The sequence below is a fragment of the Sitodiplosis mosellana genome, unplaced genomic scaffold (genome assembly GCF_009176505.1).
Source record: "Sitodiplosis mosellana isolate CC-2019 unplaced genomic scaffold, AAFC_SMos_1.0 Smas_scaffold_11, whole genome shotgun sequence".
Taxonomy (NCBI): Eukaryota; Metazoa; Arthropoda; class Insecta; order Diptera; family Cecidomyiidae; genus Sitodiplosis; species Sitodiplosis mosellana.
This window is the reverse complement of record NW_022595253.1, coordinates 242,680-259,149: the sequence shown is the minus strand read 5'-3', so window position 1 is coordinate 259,149 and position 16,470 is coordinate 242,680. Positions and strand designations below refer to the sequence as shown.

The window sequence follows — 16,470 nt, the reverse complement described above, 5'->3', positions numbered from 1 at the left end:
CTATTACTAATAGCATAAGTAAATAACGTACTAAATCTTAGCCGAATAAATGTTTATCTTCACGTGAATCCATTGGTTTACTTTTTATCGGACATTTTATCCACTAGTTCACCGATTTCGTGTTCGCTCAAAAGCCGATGCTCCAATTGACAGGTGAAAAAGTCTATTTCAGTCATAGCGCCGAAGTCAATCAAATTAAAGTTGGCACCAATTGCTTTGCGAAGATGTTGTGGATTCGTCGAATCGATTCCATTTTTCACACATGCATTTTGAGCCCATTTCACAACTGCATCGACCACATTGAATTCATGCCGGCTACTTGGGTGCTGCGACAGAATGGTTTGCAATGTGCCTGGCCGGCAGGTTGAAAATCCACGCGTTTCAATCACCGCATCAAAATGTTCGTACACAATGTCGATGCAAAGTCCGTGAACCGCAGCCAAAACCATCCAACTGCTACCCCAAGCCACATCAAGCACGAAACATACACTGTCAACGTTCAAAATCTCTTTCAGAAACTGAATGCATTTTGTCATACAGTCTTTGGCGTGGTATTTGTCAGCTAATCGCACTAGGTCATTCACATTATCCTTGTTGATTTGCAAATTATCGGCGTAGAATGGCCCAGGCAATCGATCGGTTGACACATTTGTCTTTTGTTGTTTCGCTTTCTTTGACGATTCATCGCTGAAAATGGGACTGTCAGCCGCCAAAATATGAGCTAAACTGGTTGATGTCGTCTCTTGATCGTTGGCTGCTTCCATTTTTTCGTGATTCTGATACATTTCTCTCTCCTTTGCTATAGACCGTTGCTCCAGTCCTTTACACCGAGCCTATTTTAGTGAATAAAATGTTTTTTTTATAATTCAACTAGCGATATGGAACCGATTTTTATAATTTTATCGAATTTACATAAGTCATACCTGTGTAAACGCTTCGCTTGAGCCGCTCGTCATGTGCAATAACACGGAGTTTGAAGATGTTCATGTTTACTGATGATTTCTCTCCAAGCGTTTGGAGAATGTATTCGTATTGTTGTCACAGCCAAACCATTGTCTGTTCCATCGACACACATTGATTGTGCGCTACATCCATGTCGTTCAATATAAGTTTGGACTTTGATAAATGTGTTTAAACTCAATTATTCTGATTCGATTCGTTAATCCTTGAAAATAATAATAAAAAACATTGCTGAACGACCCAGATCGACTAGTGTTGAATAAACCAACATTTCACACTGACATTTCGTATTTCAGCATTATTATGCTGTCATTGTTTTCAGTCGGAGAGAATGCGGATTGTTTATATTCAAATGTTCCTCGCATGCTTTGCTTTCTCTCTTCGCAACGAGAAACAAAAATTGCAACAGCAGCACATTGGCGTATCGCTGTCGTTTCACTTTCCATTCCTGTTGTGTCCGTGCTGCGATGTTCGATGCTGTGACACAGTGCATCTCCCTCTAACCAAATCAACTGTGCTATTGATATCGTTGTGTATCGTCCCATCGACGCGTTCCACTTGATTGTGGTTGTAAACTGTAACAATAACAAATTTGAGCTGATTTGACAGTGTGTTCGTACTGATGTCATTTGAATAAGAAAAACACGCGCAGTTTAAGCAACCGGCAAATCAGAACAAATCTGTCAAAGCAAAAAAAAAAATAAAATTTCAAAGCTGGAGAGGTAAAAACCAAAGAGTTCGAATATAGCGATTTTCCAAAGTGTTTTACAAACGATTTTTCATTGGTTTCTAGATCGAATTTGGATGAGAACGACTGTTTTCGCAACACAGCAACAATGGCATCGTCGGTAGAACCAGAACCGTTGCCTGAACCGGTGGCAGAACAAACAATGGAAACACTAAGCGAAGATTGTGTGTTTGAAATTTTCGATCGACTGCCGACCAAATATTTGTATCAGATTGGTCAGTGTCATCCATTCATATGTTAAAAATACTTTCATTAAAAAAAAAAAACAAATATGGAATCGGAACTATTTCAATTAAATTACTTATTACCTTTGTTCAGCTGAAACGTGTACGCGATTCTTCGATTTGGCATCAATTCAGTATCGACGCCAGCATCCAGAAAAGTTTGTGTGTTTGACGGTGATTGACGATAAAATTGTTTTGCTGCCCAATGAATACGATGTCAAATTGTTTGGTCGCAAATTTCTCAACATTATGATTCGTGGGGATGGTCGAAATTGGTAGGTCAAAATGGGCTCAAATTTTAATAGTTTCTGTCTTAACATGCCAAAACTTTTGTTCTTTTACAGTCGTTGGGAAGACGCATTGCTTCAATTCATCTTGGCCAATTGCAGTGCCAGCCTGCAGATGATTCGCTTCGAAAAGGCTATGCTAAAAAGTGTTCAGCTGAAAGCAATGCACCATATGTTTCATCGTCTAGAAACGGTGGTTCTTCATGAATGCGGTATGACTGACGACTTCTATGACAGTTTGTTGAGCGCGTGTCATCGATTAAAGCATATTATTATCAGCGATTCGTACACAATCATCGATCCGGTTGGCAGTAAATGGATGCAAATGAAATATCCGCTGTTGGAAACAGTACAAATTTCTTCAATCACCATGTTGCCATATCAACGTGAAGTATGGGTGAGATTCTTTCGCCAAAATTCACAAATCAAAAGCTTTGCATGTGACCACTGGTATTCAATCGATGCTATGGATCGTCCAATCAAAATTATCGCCTCAAATGTCCCGAATCTCAATCGATTGTTCATTTCATTGCGTGGTATTGGTCATTTGAATAGCACGTATTACGATCTATCTGTGCTGTGTGAAGCCGCTCAATTCCAAAGACTTGAACTACAGTTCAACGGCAACACTGGCTGTCATTATTTAATGCGCCATGCAAAATTGCTCGCCAAGATAAAACCATTCCATACACTTCATCTGAGCGATATGGCACTGACGAAGGACATTTCTCAAGTTATCATCAGCTTGGTCAATTTGAAGCGATTGAACTTCGTGAAAATCACGTTCAGCACCGAATTTGCTGAGACCGTATCAAGTGGACTGCCCAATTTGGAAGTGATTTACAGCGATGAACCAAACGATTTTACGCCATTCATCCGAAATGCGCCGAAGCTCACGAAGATCGAATTGGCCGACACCGAATTCGGTGCACTCAACCTGGGATGGGGAATGCTTTGGTTAAACGATGAACGAACCAAAATTACCGGCGCATGCCCGATTACCATCTACGTCAAGAGCATTTCGATGGAGGATGCAGAGCATTCAGTCATTTCAATCGGAATAATCGCCATCAAACCCATGCCAAAAGACAAACATTTACTCACTAAAGTTGGAAATTCTTTTGTTGATTAACGAACTAAAATGGGAAAACCCTTTCATTCTTCATTTGTTTTTAAATGTCGATTTGTTAAATCAAACCGATTTCAATGTTGATGGACACAGGAAAAACAAATAAAGGAATTTTATTCCATAATTCACTTGCAAACAATGCTATTTCTCTTCTTAATCTTCTTCCTGTTGATTTTCTTTCGATGGAATTTTCCAGTTTGAAAAAGGTAAGGTATCGCTTGGTGCTGCTATCAGCTATGATTTGGTGGTTCGTGAATATTCCCGGTTTGTCTTAGCTCCATTTTTCTTGAGATTAGCTTTGTTTCCTTTGTACCTACCTATTTGAGGTTAGATTTTCTTCCCAATTTTTCTCATAATATCTGATATCGTTCGAGTAAGTAGCACAATGAGCAAAAAATCTAATGCGTGCCCAAATGACCATTCGCATTGCTTTGAATCTGATCTTACATTTTATTCATTGCCCCGAATTCGATCCATTTTTTGTTAAATTTTTATTTTCATTTTGTCAATATTACAGTTAATTTGTCACAAAAGTCAATGTGTCATTAGTCTCTAGACTGTGTGAACTTCAGCTATCATGTGGTAGTTTGTGTGTGTGTGTGTGTGTATAATGGATCATTTTCTGATGTAGCTGACTTTGCTTGTCCACTTTTCCTTGACCTCTCTTTTGAGCGTTTCGTTCAAAGATGACAGCGGTTCCCATGAATCGTCAGCCGATGAATATCCTTTCCATCGAATCAATACCATTTCAATGCCATCCGATTGTTTGGTATAATCCAAGATTTCATCAACATCGTAGAAAGCATCTTCCATTTTCGGTTTCTTGTTTGTCTGGCGTGGCTCTTTGTTGTCTTTCTTCGGTTGTTGTGGTTCATCAAGTTTATGCTTTCGTGATGCAACCTTTGGCTCTGCTTTTTCCGACGATTTCTCATCGACACTTGTGCCATGAGTGGTCTTCTGTTTGACAGAACCCTAGAAAATCAAATGAAATTTACAATTTATTCGCAAAACGTGTCGATTCTGAGTGAAATTTACCTTGGCCTCTTCCAAATTACTGTTTTTGCATATGCTGGCGAACAATGCCAGATTGATCTTGTGATTTGGCGTGTTTTCTTTCGACGGCCAGTAATTCTCATCGTATTCACTGTAGCCACCAGCACATTTTTGCAAATGTTCCACCAATCCATCGAGATTCACGCATGGTATTTTGAACTTTTTTCGCGATAAGTCAATTTTGAGAACGTCAACCAAGAATCGCATGTACATGACATCGATGCCCGTTATCTTGGTGACAATCAATGTTTGCGGCACTGCATTCTCAGCAAAAACCACTTCAACGGGTACATAGCGATCCGCACCATTCTGTACATATGGCAAAACGATGTCTGATTTTGATTTGTCCAGCAGGTCGAACTGAATCCGAACTATACCGCCGTTAATCATTCTGTACTGTGCACCAAACTCCAGCTTCTGGCCACAATCCTGTTGATACTTGAAAATGTCGCGAACGTCGTTCAGTTTGACAAGCGTATCATTTCGATCGAATGTGTACTTGTACTTTGAATCATTATGCCAGCTGTTTATACCGTTCATGAGGTCTGCTTCTTCGTCGTACATTTCGTATTTTTTCAAATATCGAAAATCCTTGGGTTTCGAACCGAGTTTCACCTTCTGATCCTTGTAATGCCACCACAAAAAGTGAGTGGCAAAGTAAGCGTCTTTGTTGCGAAATATGTACGGAATGTGCTGTCCATTGAATGTGTCATAACCAAATTTTCCGCATCGAGTTGCTTCTCGCTCGACGTCCATTGTCAAACTGTAATCAAATGATCAAATTCAATTTGAATTTTTTTTTTTTTTGCAAACAATTCACTCAATAACTAATTTTACCCTTCGGCTGTTCGTATTTTTGAAAGTTTTTACGCAAAACCATGCAAAACACCACGCCGGAATGCTTAACTCAAATGTTTGTTTGGTGTAAGTGTTTGACAGATTCGATTCGATCCGTGTGCTAACTGTTTCGCGCCAATTCGGTGAGTGATGAAACAGCGGCGATACTGCCGTATTATAATGCGTCTCAATCGGCAAACATGTAACCAAAACACATTTATCGTCGCATCGTTGTCAGTTCACGTTCGATTTCTATTGAGTTCGTTCGTTGCTTGATGCTGTACATAGTGTATCACATTCAAACCGAAGGGGAGCGCATTATTGTTATCGCATGTAGTGGTAGATTGTGAAGCAATAAGTCGTCGTTGTATTGTAGGCTGTCTATTGTTGGAATGTCAAAGTGTCAAATGAACCATCGGTTTGGCGCTCAATTATTCTTAAGCATTCTTAGGAAACACGAACTTTTGAGGTAAACATTTCTAGTGAATTTTTGTCATCAATTTTCTTTTCTGTGGATTTTTTTTATAGAGAAGATTCAAATAAATTTGTGTGCGGAAATCAAGAACAACATATAACAAGGTGCATATCTTTACATTCATTTTTCATTTAATAAACTTTCTGTGTTCATATGCTAATTCAATTTCTTTAATTGATTATTTTCTCAAACATTACCCAATATAAACCCACAGCAATGAGTGGCCAAGTTTTTGAACTGGACAACAAAACGGCATAGCCTAATTGCCAGCGATTTTATCTGGATTCAAAGACAGCCGATGTAAAATTCGTGTTCAAAGGCAGTGACGAAAGTTTTTCAGCCCATAAAATCATAGTTTCGGGTGTCAGCTCATTGTTTGACGATATGATCTTCGGACAATTGCCCCAAAAAGGAGACATTTTGATTGAAGATGCTTCTTCGGGCGCGTTCAAGGAGTTTCTACAATTGTTCTATTTGGACAAAGTGCTACTGTCTCCCAATACATCATGGAAGTGGCCAGTTTGTGCAAGAAATATGCGGTGATCGGTAGATTAAGACTCTGCGAACAACAACAACAACAACAACAACAACAACAACAACAACAACAACAACAACAACAACAACAACAACAACAGTAACAGCAACAGCAACAACAACAACTACAAAAGTAAAAAAGTGTACAGGATGGTCAATTTATTGTCCACGGTGATTTTAATTATTATAACAATTATAATAATTATGGAAATCATAATGGCCGGCAATATTAAGTTAGTATAATTCACCTCTGTTGTTTTTGCTTCATTTTTTAAGGCTGTTTCATTTTCTTGTTCTTCAACAGTACCGTTCTTCCGCACCCAATCAATCCAAGCCCAAGGCAATATGAACTAGATGGATTAGTATCGCTTTAAGCAAATACTCGAAATATGTCAAAGAAATTCATTTTTCGAATAAATTCTACATGTTTCTTATTGCATGTGTTTATTTATTTCATCTGACATTGAGATAAAACTTGCTTTTTTGTACAATTAAGAGGAAAAGTTAGGTTGATAATTAGGAAATTTGCTTTTCAGCCGTTTCAACTCTTCCGAAAGACGTTTAATCTCTTCAGACTGCTGCTTCATAGCTGCCTCTCGTTGTCGATCCCTTATCACTAGCTCGGCATTCCGAAATTCAAGTTGGGCAATTTCGTCTTGCAAAGTTCTAAGAATATTCAATAATCGATCTCGTCGCTCATTCATACGTCGTTCTGCTTCGATATTCATTTTCACTTCCCACTGGTTTTGAATAAATTTATTGATTGAAACGGAAGACAGAAATAATGAAAAAAAAAGAAAAAAAAAGCTTTAGCTTGAACGTACCTTCGCAGTTTCTTCTTGAACAAACCTCTGAATATGTGACAAACGCACATATGGCTTAATCGTTTAATAACTGCCACATTTTCTTTTGTGTCTAGCTTACAGTGTTTACCGTCGATTGCCAAATTGGAGCTACTTGTTTTTGACAATGCATTTTTTCATAGCACAGGAGAATTTTAGAAAAAAAAAATTAAAATGAAATTTTATTCAAGTTACGGCTCGTATCAATCAATTTAATAATATTTAAAAAAAAAACAATATAAAACGGTCGACTTTGTGGTCACTCTTAACTTGAGAGTCTCAAGTATATACTCTGAAAAAAAATTGAATGAAAAAAAGGCAGCAACAATTCGGTTGAAATGTTTCTCATCAAATAAATGTCATTTTATTTGTTGTTTCAATTGGATTTTGATTTAATTCTTACATAATTTCGAGTTCATCTAAACAAAAATATTGAAAATGTCCTAAAAATTAACGTAAATCGTAGAATGGCGAATTAATACAAATGTAATGCGTTTTCCAAAGAAAACGGGAAATTCGAAATAAGTGGTTTGTTTGATTATTAAAATAAAATACAATTGTGTTTTTTCCACATTTTTGTTAAAATAATTATTCAAGACAAAACTCGCATCATACAAGCGATCGAATTTTGATTATTCTTTTATTTTTCAAATAACAAAAAGTATTTGCTAAATTTTTCAGATTAACTACAACAAACAGTCAATAAATGTATTTCGCCTTTGAAATTGTGTATCGCGCGCGCCACAACAAAATGTTTCCAAAACACAAAATGTTCAGTATGACATCAATAAAAATTCAAGGGCCGAAAAGCAAAGTAAATGTGCGAAGCCAGCTCCGGGTTAAAAATGATCATCTCTCTTCTACCTTATTTCAAAATAAATTATAGTCAAAGCATATCTCACAAAAACTTAACAATTTTGGAAGGCAATCAAAAATTCAAAAAATTACACAAATTCAAATCAATTGTTTGGTTTCAATTTTGTTCCGTTTTTTTTTTCCCTTTGATAATAATATTTGGTTTGACTTGACTTGACTCGATTGGTCGTTATTGGTTTTTTTTTTTTGTCATTCAATTTAGTTGGTATCTAATATAATTTAAGAATTTTTTTTCTTGAATATTTGGTTGGTTGTAACAAGCGTTTAAATATATATATATTAATCCCTTAGTTTATTTGCATTTGTTTGTTATTAATCATTTATCGTAATAAATATAATTTTTATCGTAATTTGCTTTTGTTATTGTTGTTTTATTTTTGTTTAAATTTTTTCAAGTGGATATTTTGGACAAGGTGCGTGGCAGTCGGCACAATTTTATGAGCTAGAAAGGCGTTAGACAAATTCAAATCATGCACATATTGTGTTCCATTCATCACTCACTTCTCTCGATTGATTAGGAAAAATTCCATTCATCAGAATCGAACTGAATTCTAGCTAAAAATTGGTTTGATTGGCGACACACGCACCCACCCAAACCAACCTATGTGTTATGCCTGTGGAATAGAATAGTATTGTTTTGTTGTTTTTAAATTCAGATGAATATTATGCATTCAGAACGCTCTTATGATTCAACTTCGAAAGTGGTTTGAAAATACATTTTAAGTACGAATAAATGGTGAGCGATTCTTTTTGTTGGTTTTTCATTCAGAAAATCGTCGGTTCCTCGAATCATGGAAACAGCTGCATATATGACAAAAAACATTTTCAATTAAATGCTCTCGCGAAAAATTGAGAATTGATCTAAAAATTTGTCATATAATTAAGAAATATGTTAATATTGAATATATTTAGCCTAAAGTCTCTCTCATATTGCGTGTGTCAAGTTCAAGAAAAATCTTGCACAAGAACATTCTTCGAAAAGGAAAAAACGAATAACACAAATTGAAAGGGTACAAAATAGTCGCCTTCATCTCGATATGATTTTTAGTGGGTAATTTATATAGATTTGTTTTTCTTTTATCTTCAAAAGTTCAATTTCATCCATGTCACAAAAAGGCAAGGAGATTTTTTTTAGAGTGTTTTTTTTTTCTGGGTAAATATGTCGAGGAAATAAACGATAGAAAATAGAGCAGGAATAAAAAGAAAGCGATAGGAATATTACGTAAATGGAGTAAAATATTTTTGGGTTTCGATATAGTTTTTGTTGTTGTTGTGTTGAATAAAATTAGAAAATGTTGGAAATTATTTGAAGGGCTTACATACTTAATGTCTATTCAGTTTAGTTTGGTTTCAGCTCTGTAATTTGTGTATGTGTATGTTAGTGTTGCATTTAATGTACAAGAGTTGCTGTACAAATTCAATTGATGTGTGAACGGCGAGCGATCAATCGTGGGCTGGGAGTGGCGACAAAATTGATTGTATTGACGTTGGTAGAATGCATAGTATTTTGGTATATTGAGCGAAAGAGTTGTTAACAAAAGGACTCGTATTCGAATCACAATTTTTTTTCTTGGATTTTTTTTCCCCTCGAGAGTTGGAGGACCAAACGAAATTTGTGTTTTTCAATCTACAAAAAAAAACGATTATTCTTATTAAAAACCTATGTTTGTTTTCGTAACGAGGTTCTGGCTTCATAACATCTTCTCTTTTTTATCCAACTAAATGCATTTTTTGTTATTGTTGTTGTAATTTGCCGCTTTTCTGTCACTACACCTTATGTCATCGATACTGAGCTGCTGTAGCAATGTCATTTCATTCTCGTAATCTGCGAGAATTTTCCCCTTTTTTTTCCATCGAATGAAAAGTTCATACCACAAATATTATTTAATGTAACCTGATTTGTTTAATAAGTGTAACGGATGTCTCAAGTAGGTCGTCGTTTCGCTCCATAATTCAAGGCTGCTTGAGTGTGTCGACATTTCTTTTTCCATTGTAACGATGATTTTCTTTATTTTATTGCATTTTCGAATGCGTTTCCTGCAGAGTTTGAGCTCATTTCATATATTATTTTGTCAGCTAATTTGAATGTAGGTCAATGGATTCGTAACAAGTCTATGTGTTCAAGTTTGGGTTCGGTTTCGGGTAATGTGCACGACGACGCTATGAATTTTAATCAATCAAAGTGCTTTGATCTACTTCTAGGCAGTCGATAGTAACGATATTGCCTTTATCCGATTTATCCGATTCGGGCAGTTTGATTCGATCGGTTTCCCCTAGATTTGGCATCATTATGCAGATAAACGGTTGTCCAGTCGACGAGTCGCGCGGATGCAATGTCACCGGCATAAATCGATCCGTTGTTCCTTCAACAAACGAGTTAAGCCGTTGAAATATTTCGGGATAATGTTTACGTAGGCTAACGCCGCGCTTTTTCAACGCCAATTGCATGTTCTGAAGCACAAGTTCTCGGTTCTTTAGCGTATTTTGCGTTTTATCGCACATATTAAATGTTAGAATTAGCACATCGGTATAGACTTTGATTGGTTCGGCGACGGCTATGGAAGTGCTACTGGCCAGCGGATCCGATGCTGAATTCGATGTATTCGATGTTGTTCGTTGGTGACCTGTATTTGCCGTTGAATTTGCATAATTTCCAACTAGTTCAAGTGGTAGTGTTTTGCTTAGCTTTAATTTGGCACAACGCGATACGAGTTGACGCTCCCATTTTACCGATGTCGATGATGCACTGCTTGGTGCTTCTGATACAACACAAATTGCCACATAAATTAGCATTTTTGAATCGGGCTTGTACTCGGTGCTCAATCGAAGTAGTTCCGAATACAGTTCGGGGCCCATTTCTTGCGGCATCAACTCCGGCCATCGAACATAAGACGCTTCACCGATCCGTTGAAAACCCTGTTTGACGAATACCTCTGCACTTTCTGGACTGCGAAATAATATGCGAACAACACCTCGGCCTTGTGTCAAATAGCCTCGTCGCGCTAATATCGATAAATGTGACAGGGTATCATTATCATCCTTGCACGCCGACAACACTTGACGACACAATACCGATACACGTGAATGAAGGCAAGCTTTGCGATGCTTTTCCCAATGGGCACGACGACAATCGCGTGAACAATATATTTGAGTACCTGAAACGGGTGGAGCAGAGAGAACAAGGAAAATGCATGAGTTAAGCTATTCTGAAGGAGAAAATTCATATTTCAATTTTTAATTGAGGGTTTTTTTTTTCTCTCGGAAACAAAACCAAAATATTTCACGCTATCGCTTACAATTGTGACAACTCTTGAAATTTCGTTTGGCATCGGATGGACTGGCGGTGGCATCGCATTTTGGATTTCGGCATTTGATCATATCGCCAACCGTTGATGCATTGGCCGATGACACTCCAGCGGCGGTTGATTTGGATTCCGTTGAATCGAGACTAACACGACGTAGTTGAGCGGGTGAATCATTATTGTCAGGTGTTGTTGAGTCGGGACGTTTTGCGGCATCACTTTCGCTACGACGACGCAACGGTTGTGTGTCGATTGTTAAACGACAGCTATCATTGATTGTGTTTGTGTCTCCTACACGGCAGCAGCAGAGAAAAAAAAAACAGGAGAGAAAAAGACACAGAGCAAAAAAGAAACATATACGCGAACAAAAAATAGGTTAAAAATCATTGTGCTAATTAGGCAGTGGGTGAGAGACACAAGTGTCATTATGTACGATGGGGGAATATTTACAAGTCTCTTATTATTATTTTTAGTTTTGTTTTGTTTTCGTTTATACATTCTATAAAAAGCTGAAAAACCAAACGAGAGTTGATGTCGAATGGTGCGCAGTTCTAGCATAGCCTTAGGTGGAATGACTTTAAAAAAAAAATACAATTCAAATTATATATATGCATCATATGATTTTTGATGGAAATGAAGAGAATCGAAAATAATTCCACTCAAAAAACATCGAAAAAATAATGACTGAAAGAACATTTTTGTGTTAGAACGAAAAAAAAGCAAGAAAAAAGTGAAACACACGCACAAAAATGCACAAAACATAACAAATAAAGCGAAAAATAAAACGAAATTGGTGTTCAGATGTTTTGTTTTCGATTATTTTTTCTGTTGTTCTGGTTGTGGAAAGAAAATGATACAAAAATTAAGACGGAAAAATTAGACGGAATGATAAATAAATAAACAAAACAACAAAACTTACAGGTTCATACCTGAAGACCTGTACTCTGACGGTAAGCCCAATAAAGATGCTAAAACATCTTCTAATGTTGCTGAACCTCTGTGCGAAGGCCGATCGTTTTGAATGGAAAGTACTGGTAATGGTGACTCTATATCAATTCAGTAAGCAGGAGAATTTTGGATTTTTTTTTTTCTGTTTTGACTGTTTGATCTTTCGTATTTTGGTTTAAGTTGTAGTTCTTGTTGTTGAGTGTATGGTAAATAAATTTGTTTAAATTTTATGGTGACATTTGTGGATGGAAAGCAAGCAAATGAAAGGATATTGAAGCGATTGGCGATACGTTGCAGAGAAAAAAAAGTTCGACAATTTTGGATTAAACTGGTTTTTTTCACATTCGTTGATTTAACCGCAACATCCTTTCATTGCCAGTTGGAAGCTGGATATACGTGTGGAGCAGGCATGGATGGTGTTTGGACAGTGATTCGATAAAGATGCTTAAATTGTGTGTACATATTCGATAAGCGATTGTAAGACTGGGCTTCAATTCACATTCTCCTCGGATTCGAAATGGAATTCGATTTTCATGAAATACTTACATGAAACAAAAAATGATAGAAAAATCATATAAAAAAGCAAAGCGAACGAAAAAATAAAATAAATCCGAGATCAAATCAATTTAAAATTAAATAGGGAAATTTCTGTTTTTTTTTTTATTAAAATGATTGTAATTTCTTAAAAATTAACAAAATTAGTTCGATATAAAACAAAGAAGAAAAAAAAACTAACTAAAAAAATAATGCCTAAGGAGTTTTGATTGTATTTAGTTTTTGTTCGGGAGTCTCATTCGATTTTCTTCTTTTTTTCGTAAAATTAAAAAAAAGCTACCAATTTAAAAAAATAACATTTACAATGTTCGTTGCAAACCCTAAGCTAGGGATTTTGAGCTGGGGCTAGGGATAAAATTATTATATATATGAATCGTTTCAATTTTGAGATGCATTCTATGGGTGAATCACGATTAAGTGTGTATATGTGTGTTTTTTTAAAATCACTTGGTCGAGTTGAAAGTGGAATAAGCGAAAAACAAACAATTATATGTGGAAATAAATAGTAAATCCCAACGTTCTAGTAGATAGAATCTAAAATTAATTGGGTGTTTTGGTTGTTGCAAGTTTATGATTCTTTGTGGTGCGAAAGTGAAAAAAACGGAATTTGATTAGATTCGGTGATTTGGTTTCTTAACAAAAAAAATTTCATTCGATTGCCAGGTTATGGACGATTTTGGTCCGGTTTTGTAGGTGTTTTTATATTTTTGTTACCATCGAAATCATAACCAACCCTGTTTGTTAAAGACTCCAAAGAGGGAGGTGATTTAAGCATCAATCAAGTGCCATCAACTGTTTGTCAGCAGCTGATTTGACTCGATTGCTTGTGCATGGTGTTGCTTGCATTGTGCCGGAAATATGCGCTCTGAGCACCAAGTGTTGAACCAAGTGATTACATTCTTTTAATGCGTAGCAAAAATTAAAATTTGAATCGATTTTTTTTATTCGTCATCGTTGTTGTCGTTGTTGTCGTTCATTTCAGTGTTAATTTGTTTCCACATTTGATTTATAGATATATGAAGAAAACAAATTTATAATCATTATATCCATAGCGAGAGAAAATTATAAAATAAAGAAGAAAAGACTCCTTAGACAGAAAAAAAAAAACGTATTGTAATAATATTATAATGAGTTTTATGTGTGTATTTGCACTGATCATATATATTTATGTCATATTTTGTACAGGATGAAATGAAAAAAAGGAGCTCAAATTATAATTAGTATCGCACACTTTGACTTTTTTTCTACCATGAATCAATAATCGATTTTGTTCCGTCCATGCTGTCACTTGTCAAGACCAATTGACTTCATGTTCATTTCATAATCGATCAATCGGATTGCAATTGAGAAATGAACACGGGTGATTCTTGAAATGACAAACACTTTCCAAAATCATTATGTTTTTTTCAAGGAAAAATCGAAAGCCCTTGATACGGTTAAGCGAAACCAGAAAAAATAACATAAGAAATGTTTTATAAATTTTCTACTAAATCATAAATCAAATATCAAATGAAACTTAATCATCAATTCGTGTCTATTCATCTAAAGGACTCTGGTCCTATGTGTTCTGTATGTGTGTTGCGTGTGTATGTGTCTGTGCACTCGAAACAACAACAAAAAATTCATGTTAAATTTTTCTTTCCAATTCACAAAAAAAAAAAAAACTCAAGACAAGACATTTGTTATCGTTACCTAGCACTAACCGAAAATTCTTGCCAAAAACGCGCAATTTTGTTTTCTACGTTTCAGTTTTTGTTCGAGCATTCGCAAATTTTATCAGTTTGTTCGTTTTTTCAGTTAATTATATAATCAGAAAACAAATGTAGTTGGACAAACAAAACTTTACATAATAGAAAATGAAAATCATTCTGTAAATCAAGCATAACATAAAGTGAAACTAATTCAGTTAATAGCTAATTCTCATCGAATTATTTTTTTCGTAACGTAAATAATAAGTTCGTTCGTAAAAGTCACAATTACGATTACTTTTCGTTTTAGCTGTTGTGTGCTATCGAAAATGATAAAGAAATTCAACAAACGGAACAAACAAGGAAAAAAATCCTTTGTCGTAAAATGTAAATAAAAATGAAATTATTCAGTGAGCAAAACGGGTCTGTTTTTCTTTCTTAAATTGTGGATTGATGCGTGTATTTGCTTTGTCTAGAGGAGACGCGACTCACCAACGCCATTTACTCGGGAAGATGCAGCTGAGAGACCAATCGAACTCTCCAGTACCGGTGTCTGTGGGGAATCCATTGGTTTGTTGCCAACAAATGAACTTTCTAACCAGCAACGCCTGAAAGTAACAACAGAATGAATTGATAAATGGGATTCCACTCATGTTTGACTTGATGAATAATTAAATTGTCGCAATGATGAGTGTACTTACCTAGACGATGGGCTGGCCGATCGACTTCTAGAATTACCGGATCGATTGGTTTGATCGTTGACATAATGCACAATAGCTGACGTTACTTCTTTGATCGACGTCTGGATCTCCGGGGAAACGGCTGGCTCTGTGGCAGTTTTAGCACTTAACGAATTCGTATTATTTGACTGGGTTTGTTGTTGCTGCTGTTGCTGTTGTTTGGTTTGTTGACGGCTCAACATCGATGATGCAAGTCTGGAAAAAGACACATTTTGTTAGTCATTCTTGTTGGAGCATAGAAACGCGAAATTAATTGTAAATGAATGATTCAAAAAAAGAAATTTAAAATATTGTTGAGAAATTTTTTTTTTATGGTTTGTTGCAATGAAAACATTCATTCTTCGGCATTAAAGCGTAAATCGATAACATACCGTTCGTGAGGCGTTCGTGGTTGTGATAATTTCTCTTGGCTTCTCCATCCGAGATATGGTTGCCTGAATGAGCCGCGTATTGACGATTGATTCGATAAAATGCTTGCATTCGGTCCGCCACGTGAGAATGATCCACGTGTCGAAGCACTTGGTGATGTTTGACTGGAATTTAGATGCGATGTGGACCAACGCGAAAAACCTGTGTGACCATGATGACTTTGTGCGGATGGGCTTAACAATAACGGGCTACGATCCGATCGATGCGATCCTAATGAGCTGAGTGATGTGGTTTTTGAACTAAGGCCAGTCCATCGTTGCACATCGGCGTTGCGCTTTTTGGTAAAACTGCCCGGCACATAGCCACCGGTGCTTTCGCCACCCTTTGCAGCGGTACTGTTATACTGTTTGAACCAATCGGGAATATTTAGCCGCTGCAATGATGCTTGCACACGCAACTGATGCTCGCTGATATTTGTATTGGTGTCGTGGGATTTTTGGAGCTCATTTTCTGGGGGCTGTAAAATACAGAAAAAAAACATGTTTTTTCATTTAGTTTTCAATGCCTGCTAAGATAGATGAATAAACAACTAAAGCGAAAAATTGAAATGCAATTTTGGAAATTCTCTCTTAATATCGAAGAACGATAAAAATGAGTTCGCAAAAGGAAACATTCGAAACACGTGTATTTATTTTCAAGTATTCATTCTAGATCACGATGTGAAATTCACCGATTTATTTCCGTTTATGTTGTACCTGTGCTGAGTGTGCCTCTTTCAAAGCCGTATAAAGCAGCTCTTCGGCTGACATGACGTTCTTTTCGAAATCAGTTAGCACATGCTGGCTAATTGTGTTGCACACCTCAGTGCAATTGTACGAACAGTCACGAATGAATGTGAGAAAT

The 16,470-nt window shown here is 36.4% G+C and overlaps 4 protein-coding genes and 1 long non-coding RNA gene across 18 annotated transcripts in view; 2 read left to right on the top strand and 3 right to left on the bottom strand.

The window, feature by feature from the left end:
- Positions 1-77: 77 nt before the first annotated feature.
- On the bottom strand, positions 78-764 carry LOC129567551 (BTB/POZ domain-containing protein 6-A-like). The gene has a single exon (XM_055444602.1). The coding sequence runs from the start codon at positions 762-764 to the stop codon at positions 78-80; it is 687 nt and encodes a 228-aa protein (XP_055300577.1).
- Positions 765-1,794: 1,030 nt separating this feature from the next.
- LOC129567353 (uncharacterized) lies at positions 1,795-3,484 on the top strand. 2 transcript variants are annotated; one of them, XM_055444169.1, is made up of 3 exons: positions 1,795-1,923; positions 2,027-2,207; positions 2,277-3,484. In XM_055444169.1, the coding sequence occupies exons 1-3, from the start codon at positions 1,797-1,799 to the stop codon at positions 3,349-3,351; spliced, it is 1,383 nt and encodes a 460-aa protein (XP_055300144.1). In that variant the 5' UTR covers positions 1,795-1,796; the 3' UTR covers positions 3,352-3,484. The 2 variants fall into 2 exon arrangements, with proteins under 2 accessions (XP_055300144.1, XP_055300143.1); XM_055444168.1 differs by having other exon boundaries at positions 1,797-1,944.
- Positions 3,485-3,815: 331 nt separating this feature from the next.
- Positions 3,816-5,196, bottom strand: LOC129567354 (uncharacterized). The gene is made up of 2 exons (XM_055444170.1): positions 4,384-5,196; positions 3,816-4,320 (listed from the first exon to the last, which is right to left on the bottom strand). Exons 1-2 carry the CDS (start codon positions 5,155-5,157, stop codon positions 3,964-3,966), a joined length of 1,131 nt encoding a protein of 376 aa, XP_055300145.1. The 5' UTR covers positions 5,158-5,196; the 3' UTR covers positions 3,816-3,963.
- Positions 5,197-5,627: 431 nt separating this feature from the next.
- Positions 5,628-7,577, top strand: LOC129567355 (uncharacterized). Of its 2 annotated transcripts, none has more exons than XR_008687850.1 (3): positions 5,628-5,817; positions 5,928-6,480; positions 6,552-7,001. It is a non-coding gene; the product is annotated as an uncharacterized LOC129567355 (long non-coding RNA). The 2 variants fall into 2 exon arrangements; XR_008687849.1 differs by lacking the exon at positions 6,552-7,001 and adding an exon at positions 7,174-7,577 and having other exon boundaries at positions 5,630-5,817.
- A 790-nt stretch (positions 7,578-8,367) lies between these two features.
- The window catches only part of LOC129567351 (probable serine/threonine-protein kinase DDB_G0282963), a 44,022-nt gene continuing 35,919 nt past the window's right edge, over positions 8,368-16,470 (bottom strand). For 6 of the 12 annotated variants that reach the window (XM_055444157.1, XM_055444155.1, XM_055444156.1 and 3 more), the window contains exons 7-12: positions 15,570-16,084; positions 15,160-15,393; positions 14,951-15,066; positions 12,197-12,313; positions 11,262-11,558; positions 8,368-11,120 (exon numbers count right to left, since the gene is read on the bottom strand). In XM_055444157.1, the coding sequence (XP_055300132.1) occupies positions 10,135-11,120; positions 11,262-11,558; positions 12,197-12,313; positions 14,951-15,066; positions 15,160-15,393; positions 15,570-16,084 (2,265 nt within the window). In that variant the 3' untranslated portion in view covers positions 8,368-10,134. Of the gene's footprint in view, positions 11,121-11,261; positions 11,559-12,186; positions 12,314-13,887; positions 15,067-15,159; positions 15,394-15,569; positions 16,085-16,470 lie in introns of those variants that run through there. The other 6 variants (XM_055444165.1, XM_055444161.1, XM_055444162.1 and 3 more) reach the window with 3 other exon arrangements.